Source organism: Anguilla rostrata, chromosome 6 (assembly GCF_018555375.3).
Source record: "Anguilla rostrata isolate EN2019 chromosome 6, ASM1855537v3, whole genome shotgun sequence".
Classification (NCBI taxonomy): Eukaryota; Metazoa; Chordata; class Actinopteri; order Anguilliformes; family Anguillidae; genus Anguilla; species Anguilla rostrata.
This window is the reverse complement of record NC_057938.1, coordinates 28,353,991-28,380,822: the sequence shown is the minus strand read 5'-3', so window position 1 is coordinate 28,380,822 and position 26,832 is coordinate 28,353,991. Positions and strand designations below refer to the sequence as shown.

Here is a 26,832-nt window from a genome sequence, read left to right as displayed (position 1 = left end):
AATGAGAGAGGTCCCTAAGTTGATGGCATGGTCAAACATCTCAGTTGGAATATATTTATGTAAAGCGTATTTCCACCTTCATGGAGTCTTTGTGCTTGGCAACACTTGAGATGCTGCTTTGTCCCCAGGCATCAATGCTTGCAGCTATATATATATATTTTTTTTTCATCCCCTTTCACCTGAAATAACCTCGAGCTGGAATGGCCCAGAATTGCCAAATTTGGTTGACTTTTTTGGATGGCGCTGTAGTGCATGTGACAAAATTTGACATTGTCCCATTTTCCCTAGAGTTACAAAATTTGCTTCATTCCTTATAAAAATGTACCTATTTGCATGAAATTAGGTACTTTGCTATATTGTTAAAAGATGACACCCAATAACCCTATGCCAAATGTGGTGATGATTGGCCGCTTGGTGGTGCTATAATAGTCAGTTGAAATTGCAATTATTAAAATGATATAACTCCTGCTGTTTCACCTTAAAAAAACTTGAAAACAATGTCAATGGATGCCCCTCCTCACTAAGAACATATTTGCCTGAAGGAACTATAAGACTACAAGCTTTTATTTTCCTCCATTTTGAATTTTTTGAAAAATACTTAAATGCTTCTCCTCTGACAAAAATTAAGCAATTTGCACAAAATTTGGTATTTTTTGGTATTATCAACTCATTTATTTCAGTACCGGTATTACTTTTTAGCATTTCTGTTAAAATATGGCTGAATTACGAGCAAATTAAATTGCAGTGGGTTTGGCTTTTCATGAAAATTCTAGAAATTCCAAACCCATTTGACCTAGTTATTAAACTTGGTAGGTATATTGGAAGTTATATCAAGACACCAGGCCTAAAGTTTTTGCTCCATCTAACCACCAGACCTGGGTCAAATACGTATTTGTTTTGGATTCAAATACTTTTCTGTGCTCTATTGATCTTGCCTAGTATAATTGAGCCTGTCAATATGACCAGAAGGTAAGGTTTGCACTTTTTGAGGGTATTTCATTGGTTCCAATACACCAGACAAGATCACTAAAGCGTTGAAAAGCATTTGAATCCAAAACAAATACGTATTTGACCCAGGTATGCTAACCACATGGTGGCACTACAGAGATCCAAATATTAAACAAAATATTGAAAAATTATCAATTGCACCATTTAGCCAGTTGGTGGCACTATAGCAATCAACCATATATTGAGTATATAGATATTCATAACTTTTGAACCAATTATCTGTGAAAGATTATATTAGTGTCCTTAGATTCCTGTCCTCATGCTGGACAAAAAAGTCTCTTGGACCATTAAAGTGAATTTGGTTAGATTTTTTTCTATTTTGAATTTTCTGAAAAATTCTTAAACGGCAAATTTCCAAATGCAACTGACCTATTTGCATAAAACTTGCACTGATACGGACTGGGGTCTTTAAAAGTTCTATAAATAAAGTTGATACTCCAAAAAACATGACTGCAATAAGCCTATAAAACTTGATGTGTACATGGCTTATCATAAAAATGCTATTAACTCCCAAGCAGTTTGACAAAAATGGATGAAATTTGGTAGCTACATTGACACTGCCAACACAAGCCCAGCCAAAAAAACATTTTTTAAAATTTATTTATAAGTTCATTAAAAATCACTGTTTTCTTTTAGACATTTAAAACTTGCTGTCTTGAGCAATTTCCTCATCTGGAAGACATATCTGTACCTTTTTTCCACCATCTTGGCTTGCAGCCAATTTGGAAATGCTATTCCATACATTAAGCCCAGACTATGCCAGAAACTTTCTTTAAAGTGTGCGTTTGGCAGTGCTAGATCATGATTGAGCAAACATTTGGAGTGCTACAGAATGAAACATGATGACATTAGCAGTTGACTATGGCACTAATATGCTGCCTTTAAAAGGGAAGAAAATGGGGGTGGTTTTATTGGCAATAATGAGACCAAACAAATCACACGTACAGTTCATTTATTCATGTTGAACCAGCCTGTTTTACGACTGCGCAGCAGTCACCAAAATTGAGTTGGAAACACCATAATTTGCGAGCACCTTTGTGTTACCACTAGTGCCTGAGAATTGTGTCTTGGCTGCAAAAATAGTGTCCCTGAATCAAACCTTGTTCATTCTCATGGTTGGTGGTGGTTATTGTCTGTTGTATAAAGCACAATCACAAATATTTCAGTCACATTCCTCCCATTTTCTGTGTGAAATAGTAATGAAGGCATGTATTTTTAAAAAATCAAATTCTTACAATACCTTGTTTTTCTCTCTTATTAAGAATGCACCTTCATGTAAAAAAAATGAATATGCAGAAAATAATGCATGTATAGTTTAGTCTCAACAGTTTAGACAACGTATTTTTTTATAATTTAGGTGGAAAGAACAGTACTGCTGTTTCAGGGTTTCCCCCAGATAAGTTGTTAGGCCCAGTGGCAAGTATCTTTTGGCGGGGGCCCGGTGCCGGACTGATGGCAGCATTAAGGTAGGGCCCTATAGTTTCTGTGATAACAGGATCATGGACGGAATCGCGGAATTGAGCATTTAAACAAGCTATAACAGATTCCATAGGGCCCTACATTAAGTCAGTGCTAAAAGCTGACTGGAGATTTGAAAATATAGCTACGTAATGTGAATGTTGTTATAAATAAGTCATTTATTCAACACACATTTTAAAAAATCAACAACTATTTACAGCATAGCATAGTCTTACAAAGAATCTGACAACAGTGTACAGACTTGGAATGCTGTGTTTTCAAAAAGTCCTGATTGGCTACTGATTCTTACAAAATAAATTAAAATAAATAATATCAAAGTTTTTGCACTCTACAAAAAACTTGTATTCAAGTCCTGATTGGCTACTGAATCTTACAACAAGCCTTGGAATGCTGGGCACATGTAAATAGGGAACCGAGAACCAGTTCCAAGTTGTCCTATTCATTGGAATCGTATGCCTCCAAGCTTATCGATTCCGCTTATCAAAGCCAGCATGTTTTTACGACAGCTGTGCATTTTAAAACAATGACGTAACGCCTTGGGGGAGGCACGCACGCAGGCAGCCTCTCTCAGGTGTTTGTTTTGGATGGCAATTGTCTCAACAAATTTGATCTGGGCTGCCAGCCTTGATAAAGATAAAGATGCGATGAAGATTCTAAGACAACTCAGCAATTTCTCTGGATTAACGGGTTATTTTCTAGCCTGAAATGCGATTGTATTACTAAATGCCGTCGTAGATGTCAGAAGGAAATGTCACTGACAAAAAAAAGTTCGCTCTCTTTGCAGTGGTTTGGGCTGGAAACGAGCTGTAAGAGCGGGATATGCACAACACTGCCTACTGATTGGCTACTGAATCTTACAACAGTGTACAGCCTTGGAATGCTGGGCACATCAACAACAACAAAATATCTATGTATCTATATTACTGACTGTTTGGCTAGCTAGCTAAGTTAGCTAACTGACCACGTTGTCGTGCACATCACATCAAGCTAACGTTATTAATATACAAGTGAAGTCGTTATTTCGATGGCGATTAATAAATCATGTAGTGTTACAATGTATCGAACGTTACATTCATGCTACTAGTCTAACGTTGCCTACACACTGCTTAAGTTAATATAAAATGTACCGACGAGATGAAGTTACCGACGAGATGAAGTGATAACACAGTTTGTAACGAGGTTAGTTAGCCTACAAAATAAATGGTGCCTTGCTAGGTACCGTTAGCTTGTGATAGTTGGAAGCGTCAAGTGTTGAACGTCACTCTATGCACATTGAGGGTAAAAAACATCTCAGACCTGCTGTTTTCCTAGTGCCTTCACGTTTTAACCAACAGATGTCGCTGGTGAGCTTTCCAACCGAACCGCCCCACTGTAACTGTTGTTTAAAAATACATTTTTAAAAAAATCCCCGATGCTTAGTCCCGGCGGAGGGTCAGTTTAGGCCCGGCGGGCCGCCGGGCCGCCGGGCTTGCAATACACTTGTGGAAACCCTGGCTGTTTGGAATGAAAAGCGTATGCAGGGCTTTTCCAGGCATAAAAAGGGCCTTTGGTGCTCCCCATCATTTTGGGCCATATCAACCAGCAGTTGACAATAGTTGGCTGTCATCACACTGATTAAAAAGGCCATCTAGCTTATCTTTTAAATAAAATATGTTGTGACCTGCTCAATCATTTTGAGTCATTTTGACCCAGAAATATTTTGGGGTTTATATGGCTGTGGAGAGGAGAATCTTTCTAATCCAAATTTAAATAAATTTTCTACTCCAATCTTTCTAGATAGTAGATGCAGTATGCTCATTAGGGATGGGTGATATGGCCAAAATATCATATGATATGTGTCATATTTGACAGTATGATGGTGTTTTGTTTTCCAATAGACATTACATGAGAAGTAAAGAGAAATATACTTTAATACTTTAAATATACTTTTAAAATTAGAACAATAAGGGTAAATCAAAATGCAGTAGTAATCAATTTCACTATTTTTATCAGGAGCATAAGTACTGAACAGTGTGAAGCATTGAATGACATTCAAAAATTTGGATAGTAAAAAACACCCTAATAGCAGTTGTATCACTATCTTGATATTGTAGCTCATTGTCATGCCTCTTTGTTTGACTTGCCATAACTTTCTGACTTAAGCCGCTTTTCCACCGCATGGTACCGGCTCAACTCGACTTGACTCTACTTGACATTTTTGGTTTTCCATCGGGCAAAAGTTGTGGATAGTACCTGGTACCTGGTACCTGGTCAAGGTTCCAAGCGAGCTGAGGCAATACCAAAAGTTGACGTGAAAACACTGCAGACCACTGATTGGTCAGAGAGAATCGTCACTTATCCTCTTGCGTCGCCTTTGAGCAACCAGAGTCGTTTCATCGTCTGAGCTGTGATGTAGGATTTCCCAAACTCTCCTGTTTTTCAGCAGTCTTTTGTCTTGCTGCCTTCAGCCTCTTCTGAAACAAAATTTGTCTCCTTGCTGTGGCAAACAGCTACATACCGAGAATTAAGAACACCATCCCTTCGATATCCTCCGTTGTTCCTGTGTGTGTCGCATTGAAGATGACGTCACGGCAGTTTCATGTGGCATCGCTATGAGGACCAGCTACATTGACGGGGGTACTATCTGCAGTGGAAAACGAAGTACCTGGTACCAAAAGTGAGAAGAGTCGAGTCGAGTTGAGCCGGTACCATGTGGTGGAAAAGTGGCTTTAGCCTATGCTTACTGTGTGAACTGGACTTAATGGCTGTGTCCCAATATGAAGTCTGCTGCCTCCCTGCCTGCATCCTTAGAAGACAGCTCCCTCTGCAGGCATCATCCTAATGGTAAAGGAACCTTAAAAGGTAGCGAATTTGGGACAGACTTTGAAGACAGAATGATATCACAGAGAGTTCACAAAACCAACACGAGATCAATGTTTAATGTTACAGCTGACGGCTTTAACTTGCCAACTGACGAACTACACAAATAAATACGGATTCCGTTGTTGTAGCCATAATTGTTCTTATTCTCTATTTAATGGAAAATAAAGTTAGTTTTATGTTCAGCTGACTACATAATTAGCTACTAGTTTGGATGCTTTTTTTGGTTTTAACCAGATTATCATGATTTCAGTTGTTCGCTGTATGTTCTAAGCCCGGTTAACACCAGCTGTGTTATTCAATTGGGAAGTAATGTCATTACAAGCAAGTTAGCTGGCTAGTTCAGTTTAACTGACTGAGGTTTAAAAACATTAAATACATTATTCCAGTGTATTAAATAATTAAAATGTTCTTTTAGATGTGACTATAACAAATGATCGTGTTCACTGTGTATTCACATTTCCATCACTTCACTGGTTTGAGCCGCCGTTAATTTAACGGGAGTGAGAAGTCAGAGGAAATCGTAAAGACCTATGGGATGGCCTTCCAGCTGAAGGATGCATCAGACGTTGCCTTCAAATTTCACCCAAATAAGTCACCTTAGAAAGAAGCATTTTTTGATAACGTCTGTTTGGGATATACCTACAAAGGTCAAGCATGAAAAGTAGTCAAAATTGTGAAAATGCCGCCTTCAAATGCTGCCTGTCTAAAGCCGCGTTTCTACCGCAGGAACTTTCCCCAGGAACTAGGAACATTTTGAGGAACTCCACTGGTCTAAATTAAGTTCCGGGGACTTTATTTTACCCCCAAAAAAGTCCCTGCTCGGGGGGTAGTACTTTCCAAAAGTACCGGAACTTTTGGGGTGGGGCGCAAGCGCTGAATATTTCTGATTGGCCGACTACTCGCAGTATTTTTCTTCAACCACCATTTTAAAAAATCTGCAGCCGCAAACCAATTTATTTTCATAATAATAACTTGAATTCAAACTTGTATGTTATGCAGCGCAGTAGCCTACTTTTGGTTATAGCCGGCCAACATCTTGGAACAAATGAGAAATTAAGATTGAGGATTATAACGTGTGCTCTTCTGTTCTTTCCTTGCTTTAGTATTCGTTTATAAAATGTTAAGCATTCGTGCTGGGACAGCATATTACGTACCAAAACATTCAAACGGTTGAAGTCGGTTGCTGAATATTTTCTTCCGGATTTTCTTTGTTAGTCTGTTATAATTGACTCAAAACGTTTGGCACAGTTATGTGAGGTATGTGGTAGTTCTGCGTAATTTACATTGGAGATACAGTAAAAGCAAACTAGAAATCAGCTTTTGCACTTTTTGTCAGGGTAAAATAACAGGTTAATTATGGTAATCGTCCCTTTTGCTTTTTCAGACTGCCATAAACACTCTGCGATTCTTCAATTCCACAAAAAGACCAGGAAGACTAGACAATGGACTGTATTTTTGGTGCATGGTTCGCATCTGGAGACTACACTTTGCTGCTTCGCTAGCAGTAACTTTGAAGGAAAGCAAACGGTGGTTGTACCACTGCAATATTAATTTAAATTTTCAAGTCCGAGTTGTCATTCTATTTATTCTTGTCATTTTGCGATTAGCCGATATTGGAAATGACGATAAGAGTCAAATTAATCAATTCAACAACAAATTGTTTACGACGTGTGCATGTTTTCTGCTGTTGTTACCAGTTATTTGTAGAATGTGAATGTATTCTGTCATCTCGGATGTCAAGACATGAAAATGAATGTTCGCATAAAAACATAATGAATGTGTTTGAGAGGATATATAAAACAATTACAATCTGTATATTGGCCTGTTATATCCTGTTTGTTGCATAACAACGGCCCAAGTCAAACTACCAATGAGAGTTTTGCTTGACAACGGTAAAATAATATGTGACGGGTGCTGGAGGAAAGGTCCGCAAGTCGCAAATCTTGAAATCGCGCTGGGAGGCAAAAAAGGTTTTTTAAATTTTTTTTTTTTACTGTTTTCCTTTTTTACATATTACGAAAGTTAAAGAGTTGAAGAAGTCACTTAATAGAATAAACAACATTTTTAGGGTCACTAAATACTTATAATTTGTCAGCAAAGTCGGCTTGTTTTAGTGATTCTTACAGCCAGGTTTTGGAGGAGTGATGGGGGTGCAGTTTAATTAGCATGTTTGATTTTGTTGGCTATTGTCACTTAGTTTCATTCAAGCCACCGCCCATAAATAAAGCCGTGTGGTAGTAGCCTATGTTTGTTTACTGTGTGAGGTTGCTACAATGGTGGACGCTCAATCAGTAGGTGAGAGTATAAGCTTTCTAACGATGTAGGCTATAACATGTCTAATTTTGCTTTTGGAATAGCGTTTTATAGGTTAGCGTAACCGAACATTTTCTTACCATGGCATTCGCTCTATATATGGTAGCATTAAAAGACGTTGCACCTAATGAAACGTTGTCAACTATTTTTCGTAATTCCTTCGAAAATACCATTATTATTGAGGACTTCTGGGCATAGCTAAGCCATATGTTCGCTGATAGACCTATCTGACATCGTTTTCTGGAGCAAAACAGAAGCGGATAGAACTGTCATTGATTTACTTCATCATTGCTATGTAAGTATTACTGCTCAAAATATTTCGGTTATATACGTTGTTTTAGAAATTGAGTGTCTTTAAATAGGTTAGTGGTATTATGTAATGTGGATATTTCACACTGTAATGTAAGCGTTAGTTAGTAGTGTAATAGTTTTTGTGACGCATACAACAGTGATGAGGAGAGTGTTGAAACATTGCCAAAATGTGGTGCACAGCTGAAAATTGTTTTCATATCGTCCCATTCCCATACAAGAAAACATAGGAGTGTACAGTGTATAGAAATACATACAAGAGTTAATTATTACACATTTAGGTACTGTGCAGCATTGTGTGACTATATTTTTGCATTATGTTTAAATTATATCTATGTTTCATCTTAAATCTTCATAAGGGGCTCATATGCTTTACAATGGACAAAAAGCATTATATTCCTTTTTGGAGAGATTTTGGATTTGTTTCTGGACCCTTAGCTATTTTAGACCAGTGTTAATAATTTAGACATTTTGGGTAGATTTGGAGATGCTGGGTACACTGCTTCATTTTTGCTTCATAGATCTTTAGTAGTTCTACATATCCACCCTTAGATTTTATGAACTTGTGGTCAAGAAGTTTTTGATCCATGACATGTATACTTTAACCCGTTATTAAGGACGGAGTGTGGCACAGTGGGTAAGGAACTGCGCTTGTAACCGAAAGGTCGCAGGTTCGATTCCCGGGTAAGGACACTGCCGTTGTACCCTTGACCAAGGTACTTAACCTGCATTGCTTCAGTATATATCCAGCTGTATAAATGGATACAATGTAAAAGTGCTATGTAAAAAAGTTGTGTAAGTCGCTCTGGATAAGAGCGTCTGCTAAATGCCCTAAAATGTAATGTAATGTAATGTAATGTAACCCCCAATCTCCCAGTATTTCATTGCGAACTAAAAAAGGAGCAAATTCATTTTAGATGTTTTGCCTTGACCATTGCATTTGTGGCACTTTATTTCTTACAAAATTATGAATATAAAGTAATCTAAGCTAGTATTGTAAATGGTACAAATGTATTGCTTAATTTAAGACATTATTCTAGTCTCTGTGGTGTTCACACCTGGAGTTATAAAGCTTTAAATAGCGTAACCCCTAAATGGGCAAAGATTGACAGGTACTCTAGTGGGGGAGTGGTTGGGGTGGAGTTAACTAGCTATTGTTCCCACCCATTATCTCCCTGTGAGAAGTGTGAAAAGTTCCAGATATTTCAAGGGGATTTTCTCTGCTACTTGATTTTAGGAGTACCAACATTCAAATAAGCATATCTTCCTCAACTATTTTCAGATTTCAATGTATGACACATCATTTGAAAGCGTATAATCTGCACTTTCATAATCTGTAAAAAACTGAAAAATGACCTTGCCCTACTTGAGGACCAAAACACCAGCACCTGTCACATATGCCCAAACAGCCGTGGAAGAATATTTCAATTTCAGGTGATTAAGTCGATAAAAATCAATAAATACTAAAGTAACCATATATAGTAATTGTTGGTAACCCGTTGTATAAGTGGAATAAACCCCTCCGGCTGTCCCGGTTATTGGAAAATAACGTACTTCGGTGGCAGTATGGGGTTACAGAAGAAATCATCGGACAGATGGACCGACGACGACGTCGCTTTTACATACGTCAGTGGGCTAATTTGCCTAATCTTTGCGGGTCTTTAGACCGCGGTGGAAACGCAGACAACAATGGGCTGAAGGAACCTTTTAGTTCCTTGAAAAGTAGTTCCTGGGACTAAAAGTCCTGGGTACTTTGGGTGGAAACGCGGTTTAAGGAAACTGACTTCGTATTGGGACACAGCCAATGTGTTCATGACTATTAATAACGGTTTCATAATGAGTATTGTACTTCATTGGACCTGTGTTTTGTAGTTGTTACAATGACCTTCGATATGCACTTATTTTATGTTGTTTGGATAAAATTGTCTGCCAAATAAATCTAATATGCAGCCTGCGAAGTTAGGCTACTACACAACATATTCACCAAATTAAAAATGCTCAGAGTGTGTGTTTGTAATTAAATGAAAAAACTATACTTCTAGGTTGACTGGGTGATAAACCATCTACCATCAAAGATTTCTCTGCGCATGAAAAATCTTGTATATGTACATATTGTTTATTGAGCTTTAAGAGAAGATTTACGTTACAGTATATGAAAACGTTAACATATTTCCAAAGAAGACGTTATTAAAATAAAACAATCAAGAAAAAAGCTGTATTTTTACATTTCTTAAATACCTGGAAACACATGTTACATATCAGCAAAATGTAACACTTATGTCTTACCTAAAATGAAAGATAATGGGACTCATTCAAGAAGCATGCATGCAATCATATTTGAGATGTGCACAAAAACAAAGGTCTGCTCATGTGTCATCTATCCCATATTGGTTTTTCCTAGAAACATTTTTAAAAACAAAAGTAAGAATAATTTAAGAAAACAATTTCTTAAATTAGAGAGCACTGATTATATGAGCTGTCGGTTTGTACTGTTTTATATGTAAGGGCAAATATGTGTTTACCATGAAAGGATGGAAAGGCATGCAAAACAAGAAATGACGGAAAGGCATGCAAAACAAGAAATGACATTGGAGAAAATTTGTAGCTGAAGAATGTTTATGAGTTTAAGCTGGAACGTCACCTGAGAGCTCATCAGTCATTTTCATGATGACCTAGTGGGTAGGCGAAGGAAGGGATTGGTTTAACAATCAGATGTATTCAGCCAGTTTTGGAATATGAACAGAACATTAGGATCATATGGTACATACTTCTTTAAATATGTACTGTGGGTTTTTCAGTACTTGAGTTTAGTGTTTCATTTGAAGAACACTAGTATCTATACTGAACAAAAATATAAATGCAACACAATCAATTTTGAAGATTTTATTGAGTTCAAAGTTAATAAACGTAAATCAGCCAACTGAAATAGATTCATTAAGCACGTATCTTTAGATTTCATGTGATTGGGGATACAGATATGCATTTGTTTGTCACAGATTCCCCAAAAAAGAAGGTACCAGGAAATGAACAGAATACCGATCACTATCTTGTGTGACCACCATTTGCCGCATGCAAAGCAACACATCTCCTTTGCTTTGAATTGATCAAATTGTTGATTGTAGTCTGTGGAATATTGTCTCACTCCTCTTCAATAGCTGTACGAAGTTGTTGGATATTGGTGCGAACTGGAACACGCTGTCGTATGCACCGGTCCAGAGCATCCCAAACATGCTCAATGGGTGACATGTCTGGTGAGTATGCTGGCCATGGAAGAACTGGGACATTTTCAGCTTTGAGGAATTGAGGTGAGGTGATGGTGGCGGATGAATGGCACAGCAATGGGCCTCAGGATCTCATCACGATATCTCTGTGCATTCAAATTGCCATGGATAAAATGCACTTGAGTTCTCTGTCCATAGGGTATGCCTGCCCATACCAACACCCCACCACTACCATGGGCCACTCTGTTCACAACGTTGACATCAGCAAACCGCTCACCCACCCGACGCCATACACGCTGCCTGCCATCTGCCCTGTACAGCTGAAACCGTGATTCATCAGTGAAGAGGATCATTCTCCAGCGTGCCAGTGGCCATCCAAGGTGAGCTCTTGCTCACTCACGCCGATCGTGAATCCGAACTGCAGACAAATCAAGACCCCGGTGAGGACGTCGAGCACGCAGATGAGCTTCCCTGGGGCAATTTCTGACAGTTTGTGCAGAAATTCTACATTTGTGTAAACCAACTGTTTCATCAGCTGTCCATGTGGCTGGCCTCAGATGATCCTGCAGGTGAAGAAGTCAGATGTGGCCGTCCTGGGCTGGTGTGGTTACACATGGTTTGCGGTTGTGAGGCCTGTTGGACAAACTTTCAAAATCTCTGAAACGATGCTGGAGGAGGCTTATGGTGGAGAAATGAACACCCATTACTCTGGCAACAGCTCTACAGGACATTCCTGCAGTCAGCATGCCAATTGCATGATCTCTTAACTCTTGAGGCATCTGTGACATGGTGTTGAACAAAAGAAAAACTCAACATTTTAGGGTGGCCTTTTATTGACCCCATCATAAGGAACACCTGTGTAGTGATCATGGCTTTTAATCAGCATCTTGATATGCCACACCTGTGCAGGAGATGGATTATCTTGACAAAGGAGAAATGCTAGCTAACAGTGATACAAACAAATTTGTGGGCAAATATGAGAGAAATAAGATCTTTGTGCACATAGAACAAATCTTTGAGGTATTATTTAAACGCTTTAAAAATGGCTGCAAAAATGAAAGTGTTGCATTTATATTTTTGTTCAGTATGCATTCCAGCACCCCCATGATTGAATGGGGACATTTGTCCAGAAGGAAGATTGTCCCATACTGGCTAATCAACACCACTTGCCTGTGTTTCCCTAAGTCACCTGTCAGAGTTGTAAAACCTTTGCTTTTGCTGTCTAACAGAATATCGCTGTATCGTGGAGTACAAAAAATGCATAGCAAAGTGTCCAAAAAAGCTCTGGAAGCATGCGAGTCAGAGAAGTTAGCTCATCCAAGAGTAACTTTACTCTAGAGCAGTGGTTCCCATACTCAGTCCTGGAATTCCAATTATAAAAATTCCCTGTTTTGTGTTTTTAGATCGCCAAGAGAGTTTAAAACTCTGTCTCCCATAAAATGCTTCCCTTTTCACATCACATTGGCAGCGGTGTCTGGAGTGATCTATCTAAAAAAACAATTTAACTGTGCATTCACAAATGGCATTTACAATTTCCCAAATAAATATACCTGATAACCCATTGAAGGCAACCTGCAACCGATGTCAAGCACAATGAGAAAAACATGGGCGCGATTGTTTTGGTACATCCCATGGGACTGGCCAGCAAGGATGGAAAACGACTTCCTTGTTGTTGTATTTGGTACACAAATTTGACCGTTTGCTCATAATTAGAGATTTTGTAAAAAGTAATGAAAAGCTGCATATTGATCATTTGTTAACGATATGGAGCCTTTTAATTTTGTGCTTGCAGAACGATTCAATACTTCATTGCTTATATGAACTTGTCACTCTTGCCGTCTATGATGAAATGTGCTAGCACAGCATGTGGCAGTATACCGGAAATGCTGTTCAGTGGGACTTCCGCTTCACCTCCCTATTGCAATCCCAGAATTTTATCAAGCTGTTCATTTGTTTCAATTAGGTGCTTTTCATGTTTAGAAGAGTTATTTACCCTTTTAAGTCATTGTCATAAATAGTAATGTTTTGCTTATTGAGCTGCATATTGTGCTACATTGCAAACAATAGCATAAAAAGAGGTTAATTATTTTTAACTGAACAAATTAAAGACTGAGGTAAATCAGTTAGTCCCAAATCGGCTAAAATTTGGACACGTGGCCACTAAAACTAACCTTCTGGAAGATAATGAAGAATTCAAAGACATTTTGGATAAAATTCCAAACCTGCAAATAATTGTGTTAATAAGTTTAAGGAAAAAATTATGAAGGAAATTAGACACGTGTTCAACAACCTAATTGGGTGCTTAATGATTACCCTCAGTTTTTAATTTGATCAAAAACATTACCTGTTTTTATGTAATTGTTTGCAATGTAGCACTAAGCACAATATGAACAAGGGAATTATTCCTCATGGCATGCATAGAGATTTCTGGCATGATGTGGCTTAAGTGAGTAAATAATCCCTCTGTGCAGGAAAAGCACCTAATTAAGAAAAATTTACAGCTTGTTAAGATTCTGGGATTGCAACTGTGGTTGGAACAAAAACCGGCATACGCACACATCAAAAGTTGAAAAGTTTTCATATTTTACATATTTGCTTTCTTGATTACCAGAATTGGCCCAGTTGGTTTACTAAAAGTGTTCAGTAACTTTTAATTGCCATTCACCCCAACCATTTAAAGATGTATATGATCCCATAATGTTCCACTCAGTAATAAATCTTGACATCTGTCAATGCTGCTCTTAGGCAAATCATTGTGGTTTACGTAGTCCTAAAGGAACATCCTACACCACATAGACACAAGCACTGAAAGAGCACATGGAGATGACTATGTGTGTCTGCATAAAAAGGAGGGTCATGAGTATCAGATCTCGCAAGCTGAATCAAAGCTATTTGTTTCCACACAGTAAGCCATCTGTGGGCCCATTCTTAGAGGTCCCTTGGTGACCCTTCCATGCAGTTTGACCTAGTTTATTGTGGCACTCTCACATATGGACTTCATCGTTGTCTGGCTGAAATTCTCACTTGGATTCGGCTCCAGTTACTAACACCTTTAGTGCTTCTCTTCTCTCTGCTTTCTGAGTGTTGTGTACCTGTCAGGGGCCCTACATTTGCTCAGCCAGCTGCTATGGTGGAAATGTCCTCAATTCTCTCTTTGTAAGCCAACAGTATTGAAGGAAAATTCTCATTCTCATTCATTCTTCCTTTACAATTTACCAATTGGTTTCATCACTTTAAAAACTAAAATAATTGGTTTAAAAAAGAATTGTTGTTTTGACCACATAAAACTGTGTTTATGCTGAAATATTTGAAATTCTGTGTATAACAAAATGTTACATTTTGGAGGTCAGCAGTCATCAGATATCTGTAAAACCATTGCTTTACGAAAATAATTTTATCCCTTTCTTCATTAATAGCTCCTTCCTGGTTTCTTACTGTCCATTGCTTGAGTTTTCATAACTATGATACTCATTATACAACATCCTCTCTTAGCTAATTCAGCAGCCCTACCACTACGTACCCTGCTCCTGCTGAATGGCTAAGTTAACCACTTAGCGCACACTCCCTAGTGGTCGGCAGGCCGGCATGCCTAGATTGTTCAATTCAGACATTCATTGCACCTGCAAGTATGAGTTGAAAACAGAAACGCTTTGTTTTAGTTTCATTAGCAGACAATACACAACAACTATTTTGAATACAGAGTTTTGCAGTGCTACCATTGTCGCTCTGGATGTTCATTTAACAAGCACCCCCTCCCTACAGTCTCATCTGGAACTACACTCCCCACCCATGACATAATGGACAATATTGTCTATCTGAGCATTCATAAAAATATTCTTTCACCACTCAAAAATTGTATTCCGTCATAGCAACAAGATAAACCCAACAATAGCCCTAAGATATGCCAATACAGCAGTGAAACGCTGCTCACTGAATAACGAAATAAGTTTTCAAAAATTATACCATGTCATTCTACAGTCAATATCTGGGACTAAATATTGAATAAATATACAACCTTACCATTGGTTCTACGCAGAGAGATGTCCCTTTTGAGACTGAGTGGTCATATATTGTCTTGGACAATCCGTTTGTGAAATATATGCGCATTTGGGACACCTGGGTACCTTCCAAAATAGCTGTACGTAACACCACACACCTTGTTTATGGTGTTGTCGCCCTTTTTAGTACAGTTTGATTGACAATTCATTTATTCAGTAGGTGACAGTATAAGCTTTCTAACGATGTATGACGTATAATTTTGCTATTGGATTAGCATTTTATAGCAGTAAAAGACACCTGATGAAACGTTATTGTTTTTTCGTAATTTCTTGGAAAATGTTATTATTATTGAGGACTTCTGAGCATAGCTAAGCTATATGTTTGCTGATAGACCTAGCTGACATCGTTTTCTAGAGTAAAACAGAAGCAGAGAGAACTGCATCATTGATTTACTGTCTTTGTCTCTATCAGAATCAGAATCAGAATCAGAATCAGAATCGAATTTATTGCCAAGTACATTTACACATACGAGGAATTTGCTTTGGTCAACACACCGAGGCAGCCATCTGCGGCGCCAACGTATTAGATGAAAAATGAGAGAACAGGAGGAAGGAGGAGGAAAAAAAACAGTCCTTTCAATGAAACGAGAGGGCACTCGTTTCATTGAAACGAAGAAAAACCTCAGCACATAGCAACATCATAAAAACATTACAAACATTACAAACATTACAACAAAACTCGAAGACTTGCACATGTGGTAGGGGGTAGGGTGTCGGGGAGGGGAAGTGTCGCAGCACAGACACTGGGGGGAGCGCGCAGCCGCTCAGGCGCATCGCATCAACCCTCAGCAGACTGCACTGTAACGGGGAGGGAGGGGGGTGGGAGCCAAGAAGGCGTTGAGTAGGAGGTGGTGTGTGTGTTATCTTCATGTGCGTGTGTGTGTAAGTCCATGGACTTCATCTCCACCACAGTCTCAACATTGTCTCTGCCGTCTGATACTGATGACGAGCACACGGCCGTAGCCGTGGAGATGACCTCGAAGAGTCCTGATCCAGAGACAAAGTTCCATAGGAGCAGGGAGGTGGGGGTAGGGCCGAGCATCTGTCTGCATAACAATCCAGGAGAGTGGAGAGATATCAGCCTTCCAAGGCCGATGTGGGGGAGCCAATGAGGATAAGGATTGTTTTGGGTTCAGGCAGGCTTCTGCATTTTTCGTCTACCTTTAGTCCTGTGGTTCTCTCAGCGTTGTTCCAATCATCCGAATTAGTGGCCCATTTCAGTGAGCCGAACCGACAACTTCTCCAAGTTGGTATCCGTCATGCGAATTTGCGATCCAATCGCATCCAGTTTGCAATTGAGCTCACAAATCGCTTGAGTCTGAGTGTTGACAGCCCTGCCCATTCCCTCAATGGCGGGCAGCTTCCCAATTAGTGCTGCCAACGCCTTCGGCATTTTGCGATAAATCAGGATGCTGCCAGCTCCAAACAGCAGAAAGCCTGTTATCATAATTCCAATTAAGTAAACGTCTTCAACATCCTCAACGGAAAGAATCGACAGGCTCATGACCCTCCACTCGTTCCAGGAGTCCATCGTGTATCCGGCTGCAAACGTTCCGTCAGGGCAAGAGGGCTCTCCCTGACCCGTTCTTCTCGTCGAGAAAATACTATCAATTGCGTTGAGAGACCAGTTGATCAGATCCATGCTTTTAGGTTTCGGAGAGAAATGCAGAGAGAGGCTCCGGATAGTTCAGACAGACGCAGCACAAGACAAGAGAGCAGCAAGCAGGGGCAGATAAGGGCAGGGAGGGAGCAGAGGAAAAAGCGTCCGCCTTCGTTGAGAGCAGGAAGAGAAAAAAATATCTTATCTTATCTTATCTGCTGAACACAGATAAGATTTCATCATCGCAATGTAAGAAGTACTGCTCAAAATACTTCGGGTATATACGTTATATTTGAAATTGAGTGTCTTTAAATAGGTTAATGGTATTTTATAATGAGGATATTTCACACTGTAATGTAAGCGTTCGTTGGTAGCGTAGTAGTTTTTTTGATGCATGCAACAGTTATGATGTGAGAGTTGGAACATTGCCAAAATGTGGTGGACGATTGAAGATTGTTTTCATGTCCCATCCCCATACAAGAAAACATTACATACTGCAGAGTACAGAAATACATACGAGAGTTAATTATTACACCTTTAGGTACTTTACCACATTGTGTGACAATGTTTTTGCATTATTGTAACCTTCATAAGGGGCTCATTTATATGCTTTTTAATGTACAAAAAGCATTTTATTCATTTCTGGAGAGATTTTGGATATGTTTTTGGACCCCTAGATATTTTAGACCACTGCACTGACGGAAAGCTTGTAATTCCCACTTGAAAATGATGCAACAATGAGTTTCTTGAGTCAAAACAGTTGATCTGTAGTGAAATACGTGAATATGTTGTGATTTACAGCAATGCATAATTTAGACATTTTGGATAGATTTGGAGACGCTGGGTACACTGCTTAGTTTTTGCTTCATAGACCTTTAGTAGTTCTACATATCCACCCTTAGATTTTATGAACTTGTGGTAAAGGAGTTTTCGATCCAGGTCATGTGTATTTTAACCTGCTGTATATATGCAATCTCTGAGTATTTCATTGCAAACTAATGAAATGCTGCCTAGACAATTGCATTTGTGGCACTTTATTTATTCCAAAATTATGAATATAAACTAATCTAAGTTAGTATTGTAAATGGTACAAATGTCTTGCTTCATTTAAGCCATTTTTAAAGTCTCTGTGGTCTTCACATCTGGAGTTATAAAGCTTTAAATAGGGTACCCCCTCCACTACCACATCCGGAACGTTCCACTATGCCAGTTCCTGTGAGCTGGAAGGAACTGTAGCACAGAAGAGGATTTTGAATTGAAAGCTATATCCATATACAACTAATTTTAAAATTGAGGTTACAACAATCAAGTTCAATCCACTGCACTGGATGAGGCATATGTAAGAGTAGAACCTCTCTCCTAATAAAAAGTAAAAACACAACGATAGACCGAAAATGTATTTTTCCACTGAATATAATTAGCTATTGAATCAAGTAAGAAGAGCATGTCTTTTCTTGGCAAAACAAATGATGCTTTAAAACCCTGCATAGCAGAGCACAAGGGGATTATTAGAAATGGTAACACGGACGGCTGTTGCAAAACATTATGCTTATGCTTGCAGGCCACCCTCTCATGCTCTTCGGTTCATAGATTTGGAGCAAGTTAAACTTCTAGAAAGAGGTGGAGATATTAAGCTATTACTGAAAAGGGAAGCCTACTGGATTTTGCCGCTTCATACACTCCTGGGCAAAAAAATGGGCCAAGCCCAAAATGGCAAAATATTAAGCTTTTAATGGTCTTAACAACAAATCATTGGTCAGGAAATTAGCAAGAATTAAACAAATAGATAAAGTAACTTAGTATGGGATAGCTTTTCCTTTTGATTTCTTTAAATGTTTAAGCCTTGTGGGTAAACTTGCGGACAGCTTTTTACAGAAAGAAGAGTCAATATTGTTCCATTCAATGTTGATTGGTTCAAACAGTTGATGAGTAGTTGAAAAATGTGTCCCGGTTAGTTTGTGTTTAATGTGAGACCAAATATTCTCTATAGGTTTCAAATCTTGACTCTGACCAGGCCAAAACATGAGCCTGATGGACTTGTACTCAAGCCACTTTTTGGTGGTCTCTGCAGTGTGGGCAGGAGCATTGTCTTGTTGAAAAATAACATCTGATCAATCCTCTTTAAAAACCACTTTTCAATTGTGGGAAGCAAGCCTTTCTGCAATATTCTCCTGTATTCCAAAGCATTAATTGACTTTTCACAGTGAAGCAGCTCACCAGTACCAGCAGCTGAAAAGGCTCCCCACATCATGACACCTCTTCCTCCATGCTTAACTGTGGTAGAGGTGCATTCACTATTGTATTTCTCACCAGATCTTCGAAGACACCTCTCTGGAGCATCACCATGCAACTCGTGACTCATCACTCCACACAACTCTGCTGAACCACTCTGAATCAAACTTTCCATATTCTGCCAAAAACTTCATTCTGTCTTTGATGTTTTTCTGAGACAGCAATAGCTTTTTAATACATCTTCTAGACACAAAACCTGCATTAGATAACCTTCTGGTTATTGTTCTTCTCGAAAGAGTCTTGTTTTCTGAGGTCTTGAATTCTGCTGACAGTTTTTGTAGGCTTTTTTTCCTGTCTTTGAGAACTGTAAATTTCAGCAGGTGGTCATCCCTGCATGATGAGGCTTTGGGCCTTCCAGATCCTTTCTTTCTGGCAACATTACCTGTGTTTCAAAGCGTTGACCTATTCTCTTAATAGCTGATAGAGAAATAGGTATTTCCTCTGCCTTTAGGGTCTTGTAAATTTCAGAATAGCTACAGTTGGCCTGACGAAGACCAGCTACGCAGTTTCTGACAGCAATCCCTGCTGATGATATTTTGCTTTTTTTGGAGCAGATTTTCTCGCTCCTTTACCGTGGGACTCACAGCACTGCATACTGTAGATCTCTCCCTTCTCTATCAATCCTGGTTCCATTTATGAGCTTGTTGTCAGGCCCTTGATGGGCTGCATCAGGTGTGGCAGATAACCAAATAATGACTAATCTTTTAAGAAAAAAAAAATCTTAGAAAATATTTTTACATCAAACATTTTAATCATTATCATATTTTTACCTTTGCGTACAAGAAGACTATATAAGTGAATTTCCCTGTTTCTAGCTTTTCCCCAAACAGTTCACTGCAACAAAAGTAAATGAGCAAATGGTGGCACAGAAGGTCTCAGGAGTGCATTTGTTTAATTCTTGCTCATTTTCTGACCAATGATTTGTTGTTAAGACCATTAAAAGCTTAATATTTTGCCATTTTGGGCTTGGCCCATTTTTTTTCCCCAGGAGTGTACAATCAAACCTCTTGGTTTAAATGATGATGTTGATCATGGTTTTATGTCTTCCTAATGTACACTACCGATCAAAAGTTTTCGAACACAACCATTTTTCCAGTTTCCAGTTTATTGAAATTTACGCAGTTGTCTCAATGTACTCTGAAATTAAAGGATAGAACAAATAAACAATTGGAGATAAAAAAGAAATCATGGAATCGTTCTGTTTAAAACAATTTATTCAAATTGTTTTACTCATCAAAGTAAATGGAATAGTAAAATGGTAAATGGACTGCATTTATATAGTGCTTTTATCCAAAGCACTTTACAATTGATGCCTCTCATTCACACACACACCAACGGTGAAGGTCTGCCATGCAAGGTACCAATCAGGTCATTGGGACCAATTAGGGGTTAGGTGTCTTGCTCAGGGACACTTCGACATGCCCAAGGCGGGGGATCGAACTGGCAACCCTCCGACTGCCAGACAACTTACCTCCTGAGCTATGTCGCCCCACAGTAGCCACCTTTCACAGATATAACAGCTGAACACACTTGTGGCATTCATTCTGCAATGGAAATCAAATATTGTTTGGAAAGATCTTCCCAACACTGTTTCCGAAGTTCCCACAAATGTGTTGCACTTGCAGGTTACTTTGCTTTCACTCTTCTGTCCAGTTCAACCCAAACCAGCTAGATGGGGTTTAAGTTCGGAGACTGTGCTGGCTATTCCATTATTTGAAGCCTACCGTCTCGTTCTTTTCTTCTAAAATAGTTCTGACATAGCCTGGAGATATGTTCTGGGTCATTATCTTACTGTAGGATGAACCCCAGACCAACTAGGCGTTGACTAGAGGGTATTGCATGGAACTGCAAAATGCTGTGGTGGCCCATGTGGATCAGGGTGCCAATCACCAACTCTGGATCCAGCAAAAGAGACACCGTGGCTTGCTTTGCAATTTCTCCAAAGGAAAGATCTACACTTTTAAGGGTTATAATGGCCTGTCTGTCTTTCTTTGTTAATTGCCTTTTTCTCGCCATTATGATAGCAATATACTACTTCCTGCAGTGTAACATCCAAATAATGTTTTGGAGGGTGTAGTACAGGGTGTAATACAGTCTGTTCCAACACTGATTTTATACTGCCAGAGGGTTTGTAATAATCAACAAAAGTTGGGACACCTGTAGGAATTGTATGCATCAACTTTCAAGGCTTGATTTACATCCATTGCTGCAGAAAAGCTGTATGTTGTTTACCCATTACTTGTTCCCTGAAAAAGGCCTTTTTTATAACTTTGATATTTACATTATTTTTCAGTTTTTTTTCACTTACCTTTGTACCATTTCAGGTCGTTCACTGGACTTGAACTGCTTAAATTTAAATAAAACTGGAAAAATGGAGGTTGTCGGACAAGTAAGGATTAATTAAAAATATGTCTGTGGCAAACACGCCTGCCACAGGCCACCGAAGTGGCTTTCCTAGGGGCCCTCCAGCACAGAGACACAGGGAGATGATGTTCAAGCAGTCCAGATTTATTTACGAGGGTTGGCAAGATGTTACAGCCAAAGTGAGCAGATGTTAAAACACTGTCATGACAGAGAGGCTCCCTCGTGTGAGTGGGGATGGCAGATTTAACCTGTGCGCACTGATTACCTCACTACGCACAGGTGCAGCCACTCCTGCTCCCGGGTCCAATTAGCCTGGCCAATTATCTAATTCTTAACCAATTATCTAATTGGCCAGGTCTAATTAGCTTGACCCAGGGCAGGTGTGGCTGCTTAAACCAGCCATCCCCACACCACAATGTCTATTTTCTAAATCCAGCGGTTCCAACAGTCAATGTCTTTGTTAAGATGTTCAGCACTCTGAATGTTGAACCAAGTGATATTGCATGCTAGAACCCCTCACTTAACCTGCATGTAAAATATATTTTATTAGATGTAATTTAATAATTATGTAATAATTAAAATTAGAATTATCAGTTAAATCGCCAAATTCTTTGATAGGTCAGTCTACAGAAAACTGGTGGAATCAACCAACAAGTCAAAACAAGCTGTATATCAGGTTTTCAGATTAAATAATTGAATTCAATAAGAAGCAGTCAATTATATTAATGAATTGAAAACATACATTCTTTTTTGAATGCAGGCACACTACTTCTAAATTACTCAACAGGAGACATACAGCAAAACATTAAACAACTAATCTAGAAATACCAGAAAATAGAGAGATAGAGAGAGAGAGAGAGAGAAACGGATAAGCCAGACCTTGCCAAAGTATCACCCACTTCCAGTATAAGCGCCACAGGATGAAAGGAAACCAGCTACAAGGACACAACCAAGGAACCACCACCAAAATAAAAAGATGAAGACTCTTATTCTTCCAGGCTCTGAAACCAAACGCAACACATAAACATTTTCCTGTGGCAATCTTAAATACCTTACCCAGCATGGCTTGAGGATGTCTGCCCTAATTGGGTGATGCCGGGTTAAGGATTAGGAGAGAAGGGAAGGGGGGTCAGACTAATTTATGGCAAGGACTGGCCTACCTAAAGATTGCATTCAAACTAAAAGTAATGGGAAATGTTAGGCATGCAGGGTCTCCAACCCCCGATATGGTGTCCTGTGTCATCTGGTTTGTCTCTTCTGAGGTGAGACCCATAGGTTGTCACCCTAGATTAGGGTATCAGTTGAATTTAAAATTGCCCCAGTCACATGTGCTTTGGTGCATGTGATGGGGAGGCCAGGCCACATTTTTTGTTCACTGTTTCCCTCTCTAAGGCCAAAATCTAAACACTACATATCCTACAAGGTGTTCTAAAACTTTTGACCGGTAGTGTATGTGTTATAATTCTAGAGTCTGTTCTTCATCAGAGTCCAGTATTGTTATAGTTAATCTTAACTATGTACTATAATGCTCTGCAGTAAAAAAAGACGTTTTTTTTTTTGTTTTTTTTTTGCCATGTTCTCCCCAATTTAGTCGTTATACCAATTCCCCGTGTGTATCACAGTCCTGGTCGATGCGCTATCCTCTGTCAGTCTCGGGAAGGTGTAGACTACCACATGCCTCCAATACATGTGGAGTCGCCAGCCGCTTCTTTTCAACTGACAGCGAGGAGTTTCACTGGGAGAGCGTAACGTGCCCGGAGGTTCACACTATCGCCCCCAGATCCCCTCCCTGCTGAACAGGCACCCTGACCAACCAGTAGGAGTCACTTATGCAACAATCAGGACTCATACCCTCACCGGCTTCCCACCCGCGAACACAGCCAATTGTGTTCGTAGGAACATCTGACCAAGCCGAAAGTACCGCTGCTGGGGATTGTACTCGGTTCGCTGCGGTGGTAGGCGAGTGCTTATACCTCTACACTACCCCGACGGCCCCAAAATTAGGTTTCTTAAAAACCATGATTTTTAATAAGATTTTTAAATAAGATATTTATAAACATTGTATGATTTGATATTTATGATGTACTCTAGTCATAATCCCTATATTTGGCTTCAATGATCATGTATTTTGAAACCACTTTTCTTGTTTGTCAACAGTATATAATGGATTTATAGCACTCATGAACTGTCCCTTTGTGTAGCAATTGCAATTCGATAAATATTTATGAATTTGTATGTTAATGAAAACTGTTATGCTAAGTAAAATTGTGCATTTTAATAATCGTGTTTTCCCTATTCATATGTTTTTTAATATTCATCAAACATTTGTAACTGAAAACGATCCTATTGGACTCTTGTTAAACAGTGAGACATACACTATTTACAATGTTACATTGCCACTTTAAGTGTCATTGCCTTATGCACAGGTCTATCCATATGGCCCTACAGCTTGATGACATATTACTGTTGTGATCACTTTGTCTTTACACTCTGGGCTTTAGTTTATCCCTGAAACACGTTAGCGTCTTGTGGTTCAATAAATACTTTAGAGGGTGTGTTGCTGTCTGAACCTTATTTTTTTCTACATACTTAAATAGACTACATTTTTAAAAATGGGTTTGAAACTCATTGAAGATATTATAGAATTGTCCCCTGTGGTGACCCTGTATTTTTGATGTCACCTGATGTTTTTCAATCAATAACAACTCAGGGCAATCAAAAAGAAAAGCTCTTATCCAGTGGATAATACATACTTTGACACCAAGATCTAGAAGCCTCTGCAAAAGAATATGGGTTTTCATCATATTAAAAGTAGAGCTAAGGTTGATAAAAAGGACATAGCTGTCTAAGTAGACTGCATTGTCTGCTAAGTAACAATAATTATCTTGAATAATTACTATACTTTTCTACATTGGCATAATTTATTTTCTCTCTACTTAGCTGCCTGGGGAGGTTCACTGAAAGCTGTCAAAATACAAGTGTCTATGCTGCTTGACCACTGTTCATCACTGTTTGCTCCAGAAGAAGGGGGCTAGGTACAGACAGTCTGCTTCTGCTGAGATTGGTGTTCCAAGCACCCTAGCCACAATATTTATAAGGATTCTATAGCTGTAATGGCAGTCTCAAACCACACACAGTATTCCAGTTCTTAAACTTGACATGTCTGTGTGCCTTTTGTGTTTGTGTGTTACACCTTTTGATAGTCTCCCTTGAAGTTTGTTGAAATGAGTATCATGAAATATTTGATGGTAAGTGTCCCTGCCTTATCCATTCAGTGTAGAACAGATATTCCTTGCAGAATTCCAGAAGTACTATCAAGATATGGCGTCACGTCACTTTACAAAGTACATTTTATTTAAGACTTACAGCCTTAATAGCAAAATTCTTGATAGTTTTGAGTATGTTTTAGATGTTTCAATTCCATGGAATCAGGTATTTAATGATTTATGTCTTTAAAGAATATTGTAATCCACCCCCATATTTTTAAGTTACTGTCCCAACACTAGCCAGAACATCAAATGTTCTTTCTAAAATTCTGGTTGCTGTCTGTTTATTTGTTTGTTTGTTTGTTTATATATTTGTTGATTCCTTTCTTTATTTAGGATAGCTTCATTGAGATTAAAACATGTTTTCAGAATTAGAAAGAATTTAGCAGTGCATACAGTTAGCATTCAAGTTTGCACTGGACGTTCAAGAAGAATGTTTTTTTTAACATTCTTTTAGAAATTTCCTTTTATTTTTGTGTGTCTTGTAATCAGATATCCAGTCTGCCTCAGGCCTTCACTGCATGGTATTGAATTCAGCACATACTGTAACTTTTGGCTGATGCAACTGCCCATAGCACCTGCCACATGAGCTCCCTCCTTATTTTTGTATTTCAACCATTTTTATGCCTCCACGATGGCACAGCCGTGGCCGGAGGCATTATGGTTTCGGGTTGTCCGTCCGTCTGTCCATCCTTCTGTCCGTCCGTCCCTCCGTCTCGATTCTCGTGAACGCGATATCTCAGGAATGCCTTTTCAGGGAATTTCTTCACATTTGGCACAAACGTCCACTTGAACTCAAGGATGAACTGATTAGATTTTGGTGGTCAAAGGTCAAGGTCACTGTGACCTCACAAAACACGTTTTTGGCCATAACTCAAGAATTCATGCGCTAATTATGAAAAGTTTCACACAAATATATAATAGGATAAAATGATGAAGTGATGACATTTTATATCCAAGCTGGCTACTGGTTGGTGGAGGAATACAACCGCGAGGCGGTATTTCTAGTTTCTTTACAGATGCAGCTGTAGGTGTATAACAAATTGTGCCTGTGAAATTAGCCTTGTCTCTGTTAACACCATGTTTATTTTCTTCAGACAGTATAAAAATGGGTAAACAAGATTAACATTTCCTGTGCAAATAATAGCTCATTTAATTAACGTGTAAAAGGCTAAATATTAGTGAAGTGAGTTGCAGTCCATCACCAAAAAGTGCTGTACAAGTAGTAATTTATCATTATCATTGTCATCATCATAATCATTATTAAATTGAACATGGAGTAAATTGCAAGGTGTGAAGCAAATGTGAACCTGGAAGCCCTTGTACAATATATGTAATATGTTTGTTACAAATAAATTCAAGTGTTAAGCCTATTCATGTCCTTAAAAATTGTGACTTTCCAAAAAATAAAAAAACAACAAAACAAAATAAAAACACTTGCATTTATTTTTAAGTCCACGCTAATACACACACCTCAGCTGCCTCCTCTCACTTGTACTGTGTGTTTATTAATTTCTCTCTTTTCTTCCCCGTAACCCCCGACCACAACCCCAGAGCAGCTCTCCTGGCTGTACTGAGAGGCTAGCGCGGCTCTCCCAGGATCCCCACCATGAGTGAGTAGCATTTGCCTTTGTCATCCCTTTACCTCCTGACCTTTAGTACTGGTACACATTTATCAAAGGGGAAACAAGGGAGTATTAAGGAATGGGTATTGTGCCAGTGGTATAACAAAGTAGTAGCAAGGTCAATGATTGGATGGACCTAGTTGATTTTCTGGGGTTTTTCATATTATTTCAGTTTTAGTGTATGTTTTGAATTGGCAAAGACTGGTTTTTATGTGTGATGAAGGATATTTTAGATATTTAGAGATGATCGTGAATTCCCAGCTTTACTATTTCAGGTATTAGGCATTTGGGGGTTTGTTGTCTAAACCAAGAAACTACACTTGAAGTAACTCCAAAGCAACTTGCACAGTTATGATACTGTATGTTTCCAGAGGCTGTTTGTATGAACACATTTATTTTATATAATTTATAAACAAACATAAATTGCTGTTTGTA

General features: G+C 38.9%; 1 protein-coding gene across 9 annotated transcripts in view; it reads left to right on the top strand.

Moving 5' to 3' along the window:
• gpatch2 (G patch domain containing 2) overlaps nt 1-26,832 on the top strand; it is a 99,185-nt gene that overhangs the window by 26,228 nt on the left and 46,125 nt on the right. For 8 of the 9 annotated variants that reach the window (XM_064341072.1, XM_064341071.1, XM_064341075.1 and 5 more), the window contains exon 6: nt 26,327-26,385. In XM_064341072.1, the coding sequence (XP_064197142.1) occupies nt 26,327-26,385 (59 nt within the window). Of the gene's footprint in view, nt 1-6,733; nt 7,079-26,326; nt 26,386-26,832 lie in introns of those variants that run through there. The other variant, XM_064341076.1, reaches the window with a different exon arrangement.